Source organism: Python bivittatus, unplaced genomic scaffold (genome assembly GCF_059951505.1).
Source record: "Python bivittatus isolate LINGU-HERP-01145 unplaced genomic scaffold, Pbiv_v1 ctg000330_np1212, whole genome shotgun sequence".
NCBI lineage: Eukaryota > Metazoa > Chordata > Lepidosauria > Squamata > Pythonidae > Python > Python bivittatus.
Genome location: NW_028277058.1, coordinates 31,687,592 through 31,703,294, shown reverse-complemented (window position 1 = coordinate 31,703,294; position 15,703 = coordinate 31,687,592). Strand labels below are relative to the sequence as shown.

Sequence of the window (15,703 nt, the reverse complement as noted above, 5' to 3'; positions counted from 1 at the left end):
CTAGAGAAGCTGCAGAGAAACGAGAGACAAGTATCTCTTACCCTCCTATAGCGCCCGTGTAGACTTCCTGTAGGAAAAAGCCATAGGCAGTTTCACATGTGTACTCTCTTGATTCTGGCATCTCACTTATCATCCTTGATGGGTATTCTTGAAAGGGACATTTTCTGCTAATCCTCATCTCAGGCCTGAGTCTCAAACAACAATAAGTGTGTGGCATTGTTATGAAGAAACCAGTGCAGGTAAGAAGAAAATTGCTGGGAAGACTATGCCAATAATACTACGAGGATAAAGAAGCATTTAAGGCAATGCAGAAAATTTTCTGAAAGAACACAGACCATTTCTGAAAAGCTAATAGAACAATGTGATGAAGCACTCTCGTCTGAAAGAAGCCTACTTCAAGAATCCTATGTAAGTATATTCACTGATTTCTACTAGGTGGTTTTAATTAATATTTGCATATGACTAAGCTGTGGTCATAGCATTCATCATGATTTACAAAAAATGATTTTAAAAAGCAAGTGAGGAATTAGATAATATAAAATAAATTTTTAACTCCAAGTTTTCTTCTGGCTGGCAACAGCATGGATTCCTTTGCCACATTTTACCTCCATAACTTAGACTTGAGCAAAGAGGCTAGATAAAAGCCGAATACTCTAGATGAGCTTTCTGGTATAGATCTGTGATGTACAGTATTCTCTTGATGTAAAACACAAAAACAAAGCTTGTCTACTGCAGTTTTTTTAAAAAAATTGAGCAACATTGTCTTCTTTCAAATGGAGGGAAAGGACAGAAAGATAAAAATATTAACCCCTTTGCTTTGTTGCAGGAATTTGGTAACTCAAGTAATAATTTGGGAAATATTGAACTTCAAGAGATTAATTACAAGATGTAGTTTCCATTTTAAGTTCATCTTCAAGATGGTCAAGTCTCATATTGACCTTTATTGGCAAAATGTTAAAAGAAGACCAAGACAATGACTTGACAAGAACAGACGAGACAATGGCTAGAACTATATTTGCAAGCAGTGTGCCTCATGTGACTGAAAAACCACTGCTGGAAGAAACATTGCAACCTAATTTGCCCATCATATGAATTACCATCTCTATTGTTTTATTGCTTACTGCTCAACATTGTTTCTAACATTCCAATAAATTTTTTGTCCACATATTGAAGCTTTTAGTTTATTTGTATGTAAGGCTCAAAGCTCATAAAATAGACTAGATTTAATTTTTTTTTCACATCAAATAGTGTACTGCAAATGCTAGTGCATATTATGGAGATTGAGACAAATATGCTAATTCAAATCATACTCATTTGCATAGAAAAAATTCAGTTCTAGTTCTTTCTGGAAAACCCACATCTCTATGCTTATCCTTCCTCACAAATCCCTGAAAATGGCCCAGAATCATGTCACAAAATGACCAAAATTAAGCTTTGTAGTTTTGGCTTGTTTTTCGTGTGTGTATCTATGTGTGTATATGCATACATGTGTATGGAGCTTAAGGCCTCTAAGAGGTGAACTACTCCTATTCCCATGCTTACCACCACTCCAGTAACAAAAGCAGGCCAAAAATGTCAATCGCATCCATTTTGATGTTGGTGCATCTTCATCTGAGGCCTCCTGTAACAGACCGGCTAGTCAGCTGTAGCTCCTGCCCCCAAGGATGTTGTCTATCCCCATGTTAGTCTTGTGTTAATGGATTAGGAAAGGATTGCTGGATTTACCAAGATAATGCATTTTTAAGTCTTCTGTATACTTAGGAATATGTACTAACGTGATGCTCTGAAGACAGAGAAATTCTTGTTAAAAGAGAATTGATATTTTCATACAATAGGTTTCCCACAAAGGATTTTTTGCCTAGTAAATGTGTTCAAGGCAGCATGTGGTCATTTGTTTTTCCCATACACTAGTGGTAGTTTGAATCTCTCAGCATACATATTTTGAGAATTCAAATTTATATCTTAAAGTTTTAAAAATCTGTTTTCTATCAGAAATACCCAGTGCTATAAGCTCTCATTAATAAGAAATGATGAGTGCATTACAAAATATTGCAATAATTTTTTCCTGAGTAGTTATGTCTGACACAACTAAATGTAGGCAGAAAATTAAATTGCAGGAAAAATGTATTGTGAATTCCAGGTGCCTCAAAATATGTTTTTCCAATAAAAAATTAAAAATTGGGTAGATGATGGATATTTGCACACATCTCTTTATTATGGGATGCCTGCTTCTCATAATAAAGGAAGGTAGAAATGTCTGTCTGTCTGTCTGTCTATCTAGCGAAGTGTGGCTCACATACATGATACAGACTCCACTTCTTACATACTTTTGTGCAACAAGTCATTTTAGCATGATTGTGGTTAGGAATGGAGATCTATGGGCATATGTTGAAGTAACTATTCTGACTACTAATATTTACATATGTATTTGTAAATAATATTTGCCTTATTTCAAAAGTGAAATAAGACAATCCAACTGGGTTTTTTTTATGCATAGGCAGAATATCTTGAATAAGATTTTCATCTTCATAATTGCCTGAATATCCAGTTCATATCACATTTTGAACAATGAGGCCATATTTAATACCATTTGGGAAAAACTTCAAGAAAAAATAATTTAATAAATATAAAGACAGGGCATCTTTTGGATTTGACTAGGTTCATTGACATTTAAAACCAAGAGTTCTTTCTGGCACAGAATATGGAAGAAGCTGCCTGTAGCTGCTGCTGCTGCTGCTACTTCTCTGGTTGGGTTAGGGTTAGGTTGGCCTCTGCAATGGGACTGGGGGCTGCAGCCTATCAGAGACCCTGCTGCCAAGTGGTAACTAGGTGGACGGGAACAGATAGGAATTTGCTGCTGTTCATGACAAAATAATTGGGAGTTAAGACTGTTCCTTTCATGTTGCAACGAGCAACTGCTAACTGACTACCAGCTTTGCATATAGTTCACAAAGCCCAAAAAACTTCAACCTATCCAAGCATGAAGTGCTGCATTCTGGGACAATTACTAATTTGTTCAAAGTTTTAGGGTATTTTTCTTTTGACAAAAAAGGAGAATATTTTCTGTGAGGCAAGCATTATAAGCCTTGAAGACTCATATCTTGGCTTAAATCCAGTGAATTTGCCATAACTATAGTTCCTTAAATGCTGGTAAAATATGAATTTTTATCTCTGCAATAATGCTGTTTATCACTGGCTCAAAGAATTTGTGAATTAAGCTTTTTATTAGTATTCCTGTGTTTTGTGAGTTAATTTTCAGTGCGCCCAAAACTTGAAAAATGAGTTTTGCTAATACTGCATTTACCAATCTAAAGTACAAGCTATCATCTCAGATGTGTTTCTGCTGTAAAAATTCTAACCTATAAAGCAGACATACATTTGGGATTAAATCCCAACAGCAGAATGAACCATTGTTAGACTGTAGACAGAAAATACATGATTTTTTAATACTTAGCATATCACAGATATTCTATTAATTTTGGGCTTTCAGAGGATGTTACAATTTTAGATGCTTAGTTTAATTAAAATAACTGCTGGTGTTGTGAAGTATGTTATAAAAAGCATGAGTTTTTGAAGCCCATATGATGTCAGCTTGAAAAATTTATCATATGATGATTTCTGTTAAGGTTCCCCCAACATTACGATCTGACTTCTCTACTGTGTTTTCAATAGTTTATTCTTCATTCTCAGGCTACTGCAGAACATTCTAACCCAGTAGTCAATGCATAATCATAAATATCTCAAAGACAGAATATTTTAAGTAGTATGTTGCCAAAAGGGATCAGCACATTCCTACAAACCATGTGTAATCCAATGGAATAAGCTTCATAATTGACTGTATAAAAATGCTAACAAAATCATTCACTCTACAAAAATAAACCACCTACACCAATATTTGTAAGCTTTGTCTATCACAACTGTCTGAGAATGAAATACAAATCTCCATTTAGCAATATTGTTGTTGTTCAGTCATTAAGTCATGCCCGACTCTTCGTGACCCCATGAACCATATCGCGCCAGGCCTTCCTGTCTTTCACTGCCTCCCAGAGTTTGCTCAATTTCATGTTCATTGCTTCGGTGATGCTATCTAACCATCTTATCCTCTGCTGTCCCCTTCTCCTTTTGCCTTCAATCTTTCCCGGCATCAGGGTCTTTTCCAAAGAGTCCTCTCTTTGCATTAGGTAGCCAAAGTATCTGAGCTTGAGCTTCAGTATCAATCCTTCCAATGAGCAGTCAGGGTTGATTTCGTTTAGGATTGACTAGTTTGACCTCCTAGCAGTCCAAGGGACTCTTAAGAGTCTTCTCCAGCATCACAGTTCAAAGGCATCAATTCTCAGCCCTCTTTATGGTCCAGCTCTCACAGCCATACATTGCTACTGGAAAAACCATAGCTTTGATTATGTGGATCTTTGTTGGCAAGGTGATGTCTCTGCTTTTTAATATGCTGTCTAGGTTTGCCATAGCTTTCCTCCCAAGGAGCAAGCGTCTTTTAATTTCATGGCTGCAGTTTCTGTCTGCGGTGATCTTGGAGCCTAAATAAATAAAGTCTGTTACTGCTTCCATTCCTACCCCATCTATTTGCCAGGAATTGATGGGTTCAGATGCCATGATCTTAGTTTTTTTAATGTTGAGTTTCAAGCCAGCTTTTGCACTCTCCTCCTTCACCCTCATCAAGAGGCTCTTTAGTTCTTCTTCACTTTCTGCCATTAGGGTGGTATCATCTGCATATCTGAGGTTGTTGATATTTCTCCCTGCATTCTTAATTTCGGCTTGTGATTCTTCCAGCCCGGCATTTCTCATGATGTACACTTCATCAAGTGTACATTCAAGTTAAATAAGCAGGGTGACAATATACAGCCTTGTCATATTCCTTTCCCTATTTTGAACCAATCGGTTGTTTCATGACCGGTTCTAACTGTTGCTTCTTGGCCCGCATACAGATTTCTCAGGAGAAAGGTAAGGTGGTCTGGTACCCCCATCTCTTTAAGAATTTGCCTCAGTTTGTTGTGACCCACACAATCAAAGGCTTTTGCATAGTCAATGAAGCAGAAGTAGATGTTTTTCTGGAATTCTTGTGCTTTCTCCATGATCCAGCGAAAGTTGGCAATTTGTTCTCTAGTTCCTCTGCCTGTTGGAAACCCAGCTTGTACATCCGGTAGTTCTCGGTTCATGTACTGGTGAAACCTAGCTTGTAGGATTTTGAACATAACCTTGCTAGCGTGTGAAATGAGCACAATTGTGTGGTAGTTTGAGCATTCTTTGGCAGTGCCCTTCTTTGAAATTGGAACATAAACTGACCTTTTCCAATCCCGTGGCCACTGTTGAGTTTTCCAAACTTGTTGGCATACTGAGTGCAGCACTTTAACAACATCATCTTTTAGTATTTTAAATAGCTCAGCTGGAATACTGTCATCTCTGCTAGCTTTGTTGTTAGTAATGCTTCTTAAGGCCCACTTGACTTCACTCTCTAGGATGTCTGGCCCAAGATCAGTGACCACACCAGCGTGGACATCAGGAACATTAAGATCTTTCTTGTATAGTTCTTCTGTGTATTCTTGCCACCTCTTCTTAATCTCTTCTGCTTCTGTTAGGTCCCTGCCTTTTTTGTCCTTTATCATGCCCATCCTTGCACAAAACGTTCTCTTAATATCTCCAATTTTCTTGAAGAGATCTCTAGTCTTCCCCATTCTATTGTTTTCCTCAATTTCTTTGCATTGTTCATTTAAGAAGGCCTTCTTATCTCTCCTTGCTATTCTCTGGAAATCTGCATTCAGTTGGTTATATCTCTCCCTTTCACCCTTGCTTTTTGCGTTCCTTCTTTCCACAGCTATTTGTAAAGCCTCATCAGACAGCCACTTTGCTTTCTTGCATTTCTTTTTCTTTGGGATGGTTTTAGTTGCTGCCTCCTGTACAGTGTTATGAACCTCCATCCATAGTTCTTCAGACACTCTGTCTACCAAATCTAATTCCCTAAATCTATTTATCACCTTTACTGTGTACTCACAAGGAATATGATCTAAGTCATACCTGAGTGGTCTAGTGGTTTTCCCTATGTTCTTCAGTTTAAGCCTAAATTTTGCAATAAGAAGCTTGTGATCTGAGCCACAGTCAGTTCCCAGTCTTGTTTTTACTAACTGTATAGAGCTTCTCCATCTTTGGCTGCAAAGTACATAATCAGTCTGGTTTCGGAATTGACCATCTGGTGATGTCCATGTGTAGAGTCGTCTGTTGCATTGTTGGAAAAGACTGTTTGCTATGACCAGCTTGTTCTCTTGACAAAACTCTATTAGCCTTTGCTCTGCTTCATTTTGTACTCCAAGGCCAAACCTGCCTGTTATTCTGATTATTTCTTGACTTCCTACTTTAGCATCCCTATGATGAAAAGGACATCTTTTTTTGGTGCTAGTTCTAGAAAGTGTTGTAGGTCTTCATAGAACCAGTCAACTTCAGCTTCTTCAGTATCAGTGGTTGGGGCATAGACTTGGATTACTGTGATGTTGAATGGTTTGCCTTGCATTCACACTAAGATCATTCTGTCATTTTTGAGGTTGTACCCCATTACTGCCTTTCCCACTCTCTTATTGACTATGAGGGCTACTCTGTTTCTTCTAAGGGTTTCTTACCCACAGTAGTAGATAGAATGATCACCTGAATTAAATTCACCCATTCCCGTCCATTTTAATTCTCTGATTCCCAAGATGTCAGTGTTCAATCTTGTCATCTCATGTTTGACCACATCCCTCTTGCCTTGATTCATAGATCTTACATTCCAGGTTCCTATGTAACATTGTTCTTTACAGCATCAGACCTTCTTTCCACTTCCAGATACATCCACACTGAGCATCCTTTCAGCTTTGGCCCAGCTGCTTCACTCTTTATGGAGCTACTTGGGATTGCCCACCACTCTTCCTCAGTAGCATATTGGACACCTTCCGACCTGAGGGGCTCATCTTCCGGTGTCATATCTTTTAGCCTTTTGATATTGTCCATGGGGTTTTCTTGGCAAGGATACTGGAGTGGGTTGCCATTTCCTTCTCCAGTGGACCATGTTTTGTCAGAACTCTCCGCCATGATCTGTCCGTCTTGGGTGGCCCTGCACGACATAGCTCATGGCTTCATTGAGTTACGCAAGCCCCTTCTCCATGACAAGGCAGTGATCCATGAAAGGGATTTAGCAATGTACAATGTTACAATCACTAGTAAAATAAATATTACAGGGGCAATTGACAAGTTTGCTGTTGTATAGTTTCTTCTAAAAAATCTATGTCAAATATAGCAAAACAAGCACTAGGTCTGGGTAATTAAGATTCAAGAATCCCTCAGCTGTGGAGATTTAGTGGATGACTTTGGCTGGTCACTTTTCTTCAGCCCAATCTATCTTATTGTGGGGACAAAGTAGAGGCAGGGATGATACTTATGCGCCTTCCCGCACTGGAGGAAAGTTGTTAGTTTAACAAATAAGCAAACCTAAATTTCAGTATATAGTTTTAGTAACTAATCTATGGAGTCTGTTTACTTCATTCCTTGATGCTAATAACTGGGTAGAGTAAACAACTATTCCAGAAATGCTGTCACCTGTTGCAAAATTAATCCAATTTAAGAAAATGTGTTTAACAGTTTCATTTGGAAGTCTTACTGGTTTACAAATAAATAATGGAAGTGTCAAGAAAGCAGATCTCCCATTGCATGGTCAGTGTGATGCCAGCACAATCTAGTTTGAGCATTTATGAACAGGCTTACCACTATTAATTTCTACATGTGGTGAAATAGGCTATGGTGCAGTTACTATGTGTGTGAAGGATTGCAAGTTTGCATAACACTAAATCTTTCATCATTCTGTTATTGTCTGTGATCATAACTGTGATTCTGATGTTTATGTTATTTGCTGTGACCTATATTAATATATAGCATGGTGATTTCAGTTGAAATGACCAAGTAAAATAGATTGTGTAACCTCACAGTACTGTCCTTAAAGTGATACTAACAGTATTTACCAAATAGGAAGGTTAGTTTCCCTTCCCTCTTTAATTAATAAATAATTGGGAGGGAATCATCTGTCATTCAATGATAATAGAGGATGCTATTGAAAATAAAGGAAGAGGTAACTGGGAAGAAGTAACTGAACTGGGAAGAAATGAGAGAGAAATTGTGTTTACACTTCAGCTCATCCCCTCATTTCTCTCCATCTAGTTTTGTTCTGTTTCCTTTTTCCTTCCCTTCCCAGTGCAACTTTCCTTTCCCCTCCATTCTGTCCCTTTTCCCTTCATCTTTACAGTTTCTGCTGAAGGAAGGAAGGAGAATGTGGTGATTATTTACGAGTTTCTGACTATGACAGAATTAATTTTATATATGGGATAGTTTATTTTAAAGGTGATTTTTTGGTTCTGGCCTTACCCATTTTTGTAGTGCAGCTTCCAGCAAGTGTAGTCACACATGCATATCCATATGAGTATGACACACAGACACAGAACACACACATGTTCGCATTGGTGGCAAGAGTATTCTCCAGGATTGCTTTCAGGTAGAGCTGGCGATCCTGTGTTGAAAAGATGGGGGAGCTGGGCATTGCACAGAATCTTTGTTTCTAATTTTTTCCCATGTATTCTTCATGGGGGGTGCATTTTGAATTCAGGGTCATCTTCCTTTCAGGTAAATACAGTATTGATTGCAGAATTCCATGTATTCAGTGTGTCCTATACCCATTATCTTCCTGCAGATTGCACACATACATGTATGAATGAATGAATGTTTGTATTTGAATGTTCTACTCATTGTGTGTTGGGAAAGGAGATTAAGCATGTTGTCTTTACAGTAGTTTTCTAATAATGTGTAAATAGTAGAAAATGATAAGACAACAATGACATACTAAAAGTAATTAATATAGCTTTTTCAAAATTAGACAAAACTGCCCTATATTTAGGATTTTCTTTTAAAGTTGTGTTCATATTAATTAGCTTAATCCTGCTATTTGTTGCTATTCCAGAATTTAGCCTATGAAATAATTCTCACACTGGGACAGGCATTTGAAGTAGCTTATCAACTAGCACTTCAGGCTCGAAAAGGAGGCCATTCTTCAACACTTCCTGAAAGCTTTGATAATAAGCCTACCAAGCCAATCCCAAAACCACGTGTTAGCATTCGAAAATCCGTGGTGAGTAAGAAGCATAAACTATACAAAAGAAACTTGATATCAACCTATAATAAAAATGCTCTTGGCCTGAGCTGCATTTGTCAACTTTACTCCAAAGATGCTGAGTGATATGTGTACATTTATTGTAGCTAACTAACAACAAAGTTAATTTTTCAGTTTCAGAAGTTTCATATTGAAAACATTCTTGAAGGTAATTCTGACCGTACAACTGTAAAGTCTTTAGTAAACGATCTATAATTACATCCAATATACTGTTATGCCTCAATGTATTTGCTGTTGCTTGTTTCAGTATTCAGTAAGTAAAGTAAGGTAAAAGCAAAAGCACTTCTCTTGAGTCAAGCTCAACTCCTGATGACTACATGGACACATCCATGCAGTTTTCTTAGCAACAGTCCTATCGTTGCTTTCTTCCAGAATGTTCTTTTGACTTTCCAGTAAGCTTGCAGCCTGGGTGTGTAACAGTTTTAATACAGTAGATTGGTACTTGCATCTCTCTAAATATGATTGAATTCCACCTCCATAGCCATATTATTCAGGGTTATGACTGAGAGGGTAAAATGAAGAGGCGTGCTTGAGCTCACAGAAGAGAGACAGGATATAAATATAATACATAAAAGTCTCCATTAACAAAATTTGTGTAAGTAACAAAACAAAACGGTACCCATATCAACCTTGGGGGGAAAACATACAAAAGACCAGACTAAAAATTAATTTCTCAAACAGTTACTATAAAGATCAAGTTGTCCAGAAATTACTGCCATTCTAACCAGCTATTCATTAGTATCTCTCTCTCACACGCATTTTGTAACATATCAGTTATAAAAAATAAACCAAACAAAATGAAAATCAGAGCAACTTATAAATAAGCCTGGGGAAGCAGGAGATGATATAGCTGGCAGTACTGCTGCTGCTGCCATTTTTTTTTCATGTTCTCTTATCCCTCCTCATAGCAAAGTGATGTAGACCAAGAGCTACATGCCCTCAGCAAGTGAAAGGACTTGCATAACTTGAAAAAGAGGGTAATCTTGTTTTCAAAAAATGAAAAATAAAACTGGCCAGTTGCAAAAAACTTCCCTAATTTTCTCCCAGCCCTTTTTCTAGGGTTTTTTTACCATCTACTCCTTTATTGTCAGTATCAAGTATCCTGAAGTATTGAGTTCTTCCTGTCAGCTGTCACACTCAAAGGCCTCTAGTGTTAAATCAGAAATATAGAAGAAACAGTAACAATAAGAAAAGCTGAGAACTCAGTAATGAACATACATGAGCTCTGATCAGATTGTTATCTCAACATGTGAAGGTTAAAACTGTACATATGAATGCAGTGGTTTTTCAAGCCTTACTCCCCAAATCTACAGGTCTTTGTTGTGGGAATAACATGAAGGATGAACCCTAGGTAAACCTGGAGATCCTGGAGAAAAGGGGGGGGGGCTGTTATATGTTGATTCAACATATTTAAAAGTCCATGTGATTGAAAGCAAGAGTTCGAAATTCTATCTCCATCACAGATTTACCAGAGAGATAGGCAACCTCTGTCTCCTTTCAGCAGCCTAGATATCCCCCCTCCAGACCATGACTGTTGAAAATGGATGGCAGTTTTCCATTATTCCTTTCAGTGAAATGAGATGAAAACTGGAGTGTAAGGTCAAAATAGTTATAGTTAAAACAAAACAAATCCCACTCTTTTTGTCTCAAAATCCAGGAAGAAATGAAAAATCTTGGTATTATGTTTGTTATGTGGTCCCTCCAACAAATATTAAGTGCTGCTTTCAGCCATAGGAAAGTTTGCCAACCTTGAATTTTAAGTTTTTGTGAGTTAATACTTTTATGGTTGTTGCGGTTTACTTTATAATCTGAACATATTAAATGTTACACTCCTGTGCATACATTTCGAGCCAGATGAGGAACACTATTTGCTATTAATGCTGTGCATGCACCTCCTTCAAACTGCTGGAGATGTGTATGCTTGGCCTCCCTGATTGGCTGCTGATTTTTTGTGATACTGACTAAATGGATGTACATTGAATATATGTACATAGAGTAATTTCAAAGACAAAAGAGAATGTAAATCTTGCAGTCTGATCTTCTTTTTAAAGCTGTAAATATGAGTTCCATATGGTACTGAAAATATATCACAGTGTAAGGTTATACTACAATTCCAGATTTAGTATAACTTGTTTCATTCCAGCAATCCAATTTTGTGAGGACAGTGAAAATGACCAGTGTCCTACTGGATTATCAGTAGTACACTGTAATGTAATGCACACTATAGAAAGCAGTACATGGTACATCCATGTAATAATGTGCCATGTTGACAAACTTTAAACATTGTTTTAATATTCTGTTATTAAAACAGATAAAGCATTGCTGTGTTTATTTGTTTCAAAGCAGATAGATCCTACTGAACAAAAGACTCTTACCAATCTACCATGGATTGTAGAACCAGGACAAGAAGCTAAAAGAGGAATTAATACCAAGTATGAAACCACAATTTTCTGATAATGAACTGTTCTTCATTTCTTGTTGTGCCTTGCACTCAAAGCAGTCACAGCACAGCCTTTCCATGATAGCAACTCTTCAATCTAACAGAGGGGAAGACTGCACTGAGTGGCCTTGAAACTAGCAAAAACATACATATATATACACACACATATATATATATATAAAAGGCTGCTGGTCATTTCTGGTGATTGTTCTTCCTGCAGCATTGACAGAAGAATGACATGGGATGAAGACTTTTCAAACAGAGCCCACAAGAAGAGTGGGAGATAGTTTTCGTGCACGCAATTTTCTTAGGACTTTGCCACAGTGCTTTCTTTGATTTCATATTTTAATGTTCTACTTTTACAAAGGTCTCTAACATTAATGCTGCTTAGTAATACAATGTTCAGTTGTAGTTGGGTTTCTTATTTGGCAGGTTGAACATTGAAATAGACCCAGATTATTTAATACAATATTTGAGAAATTATGAAAATCCTATATAAAATAATTTTTTGTTTAATATATTTAAAAAATAATAATAGCAAGCTATTAATTTCCCTCATTTGTTAGTTGCTGTTTTTTGTAAACTCCATGCCATTTAATCCTCTGGAGAAAAGAGGCTCTATATAGCAGTGTGATAAGACTGATTAATGGTTTTAAGAAAAAGAATTAATAATAATGCATGAAAATGCACCTTGTATTAAATATTTTTGTGTGACAGAGGAAAAATTATATGAACAAGTGTGAATATTTATGATAAAGGAAATCATTAATTATGAAAAGAATTTGGATTTAATTTGAAGTTAAACTGCTGCTGTACTGTTTGCAACAGTGGTAACAGTGGGGACATCTATAAGCTGGATGCTTTGTACTTTGGAAGAGTAAAATAAAAGCTGCCCAGCGATTGCACTAAGGTACATGCAACTATACACAGTTTTTCAAGTTATTATAGCCATGCATTTGAGCTTATAAATGTTTCAAAGATGGTTTTAATCAAACTGGAATTTTTATTAAATTTTTTGTCTCAGCTGATTTTAATGAAAAAGTTCAATTCAATTTTTTTTTCTTAAATAATAAAGTTTAAAAAAATCCAAAGTAATACAGTGTTTCCACAAAATAACCTGTTGAGCACTGACTTAACATGGAACTTAATGAAATTTGCTTACAGTTTTGTTTCAAGTATTTTAATTTTTTAATGTCTTCGTGGAGTATTTGTACAATAACATTTATGTATATTTCAGTGGAACTGAATAAATTACAGTAAAATTATTGATCATAGGCGAAAAACAACATTTTAAATGTATATTCTATCCAGTCAAATTGTGAGTCATTTTGGACATCATTATAGAGATATTTATGAATAGTGTGGTTGGCTTCAATGTTTTTTATTATTCTTTCATATCTAACTGAAAATTCAGTTACACTCAATGGAATTTTTAGCAAAATTGATAATGAAACTCGATTTAAAACTGAAAATTGTATATGGTTTAGTTGATCCTAATCATAGCTCTGAATGACAAAAGAACCTTTTAATACAATATACTTGAACCAATTAGTTCCTTGTATATATTTTGCCTATTCATTGTTGATATGTATGTAGTAGGCTGATATTAAACATTGAAAAATAGTACCCAAAGGAATATTGTATAGGAACAAGCAAATAGTAGCCTCACTGCAACAAATTCTTCTCTGTAAATATGCTTGGGCTTCCAGTTATAAATTTTGTAATTTTGATCATTATTTATATCCTATAAAAGCACACAAAATAAATTGAAGTTGTACAGTCAGTACTGGCTTTTGCACAATTTAGTAAGGATAATATTAAACAGCAGGCATTCTGAGATGACAAGGAGTGCAATATTATATGGAAAATATAATGGTCTAATGGCCAATGTAATTTAAAATTCATATTGTATGCTTTTAGTGCAATATGATAGCAAACTAACTCAGTAAAAAGAGGCTCTTATTTTTAGAAGTTTATAATGTTTCAACACAAAGAAAGGAATGGAAGGAGAGAAGTTAAAATGGAAGAAGGAATAAAGCTAGAATATGGGCCCAGATGTATCTCTTTGTTTCAGTAGTCATTGAAGTAAAGACTTCACAAAAATGGATTTGGGAAGATATTTCAAATATAGAGTGTCCTTGACCTACGGCCATTCGTTCAGTGACCGTTCAAAGTTATGACAGCACTGAATGAATGGTGGTTACAACTGATCCTTGGAGTTCCAGACATCCCAGCACCCCTGCGGTCATGTGATCATGATCTGGGTGCTTGGCAACCGGTTTGCACTTACAACTGGGTTCCATTGTCCCATGATCACATGATTTTCATTTGCAACCTTCCCTGCCAGCTTCCCCAGAAAGTCAGTGGGGAAGCCGGCAGAGAAGGCTGCAAGTTGCTGGGGTAAGTTTGCCTCACCTGTGCACCCTCCCCCAGCCCCTCTGGGCTCAACTGCCAGCCACTTGCATACCCCCACACAGTCACTCTTACCTGTGCCACTCCTCCCTAATACTCCCTTGCACCCTCACCCCCCCTCATATCCCTGTGAACTCTCCCTGACCTGTGCTGCACACTTGAGCACCCTCCCTTGCATCCTTGCACACCCTCTCTGACCAGTGCCCCTCATGCACCCTCCCCGACCTGCACTGCACCTCTTGTGCCCCCTTACCCCCTTCACACACTCTCCCTGACCTGCTCCATGCCTCTCGCATACCCCATGCATCTCCCCAACTCTCCCTTGAACATTCCTCTGCAACCCTGCGCACCCCCTTGCTTCCTCCCCCAACTGGCAGCAGCCACTTACCTGCTTGCTGGCCTGAGACTTGCTACTTCCTGTCAGCTTCCCCACTGACTTTGATTATAGGAAGTTGCCTTGCCTAAAAACTGTGAGATTGTGTTAATGACGGCAACCAGGACTGCAGGGATTACCATCACTAAGTGATGTGGTTGTACTTTATGACCACATCCCTTAGCAATGGAAATTCCGTTCCCAATTGCTATCATAAGTCAAGGACTACCTGTAAGGGAGTGATATAGTATGCTCACAAGCGTGGGTTGAAAGGCAGTTCCATGCAGAAGAGACAGCAAGGAGAAAGGATTAGGTGTTCTAATTTTTTTTTTAAAAAAAAAACCTTTTATACAGTTAAAGCTAGAAAGACTAAAAATGGCATGGGAAGGGAAAGGAAGAAAGATGTGACCAAAGAGCTAAACTACATCTTACTTTAAAGACATAAAGAACAGTTATGTCTGTATTGCCAAAAAGTGCTGTTTTTGAGCATACCAGTTGTAGATGTGGGATATAACCAGTTGACAGCTCTATTAAAAAAAAAATGAGAGGAAGCAGAGATAGCGAAGGTTTTCTACTGTACCAAAGGATGGACACTCATATTACCCATAGGTATTAGAAATAGGTGGACTTGCCTGTTTAGTAAGAGATGGTTATGAAACATCTTACAAACAGACAAGGATATAAAGATCCAAGATTGGAGAGAAAAAAACCTCAAGAGTGAAGTCAGGTGTTAGCATAGAAGTGCACTGAAAGATATAGAAGTCCATCAGAGATCAATAAAGTAACATAACCTTTTGTAGAACTACTAACTAACCAGTTAGGTAAATATGGCTTGATAAGGATAGGCATAGAGCAGTGATGGCGAACCTTTTGGGCTCAGCGTGTCAAAAATTTGGAAAATGCCTAACTTGACTCTGTTGGCATGTCATCCCCCTCCCCACAAACAAAAGAGAAACAATTCTTTACATATTTATTTTAAAAAAAATACAGTCCAATCGTGTGATGCTATGTATTATATAAAGAAACAATTATAGAAATGAAATATGAGTAAAACAAACTCAGTCTTTTTGGTAACTCAGATAGGGAAAATAGTTGTTGTCAGGTATTGGTGAACACTGGCGTGTCACCCAAAATGTGGCGTGTCACCTTTTACGCATGTGTCATAGGTTTGCCATCTCTGGCATAGAATCCTACATGATAAGCAGAAAAGGGCAATCAAGTCTTTCAGTTGCAGCACAAAGGTTAAGCAGGAGAAAGATAATATAAACTTGGCAACAAGAAAATA

The 15,703-nt window shown here is 37.3% G+C and overlaps 1 protein-coding gene across 13 annotated transcripts in view; it reads left to right on the top strand.

Moving 5' to 3' along the window:
* The window catches only part of ANKS1B (ankyrin repeat and sterile alpha motif domain containing 1B), a 312,127-nt gene extending 299,658 nt beyond the window's left edge, over nucleotides 1-12,469 (top strand). For 7 of the 13 annotated variants that reach the window (XM_088141912.1, XM_088141911.1, XM_025163833.2 and 4 more), the window contains 2 exons: nucleotides 8,984-9,151; nucleotides 11,537-12,469. In XM_088141912.1, coding sequence (XP_087998038.1) covers nucleotides 8,984-9,151; nucleotides 11,537-11,647 — 279 coding nt within the window. In that variant the 3' untranslated portion in view covers nucleotides 11,648-12,469. The remainder of the gene's footprint in view (nucleotides 1-8,983; nucleotides 9,152-11,536) is intronic. The other 6 variants (XM_088141910.1, XM_088141913.1, XM_088141909.1 and 3 more) reach the window with 1 other exon arrangement.
* The last annotated feature ends 3,234 nt before the right edge of the window (nucleotides 12,470-15,703 follow it).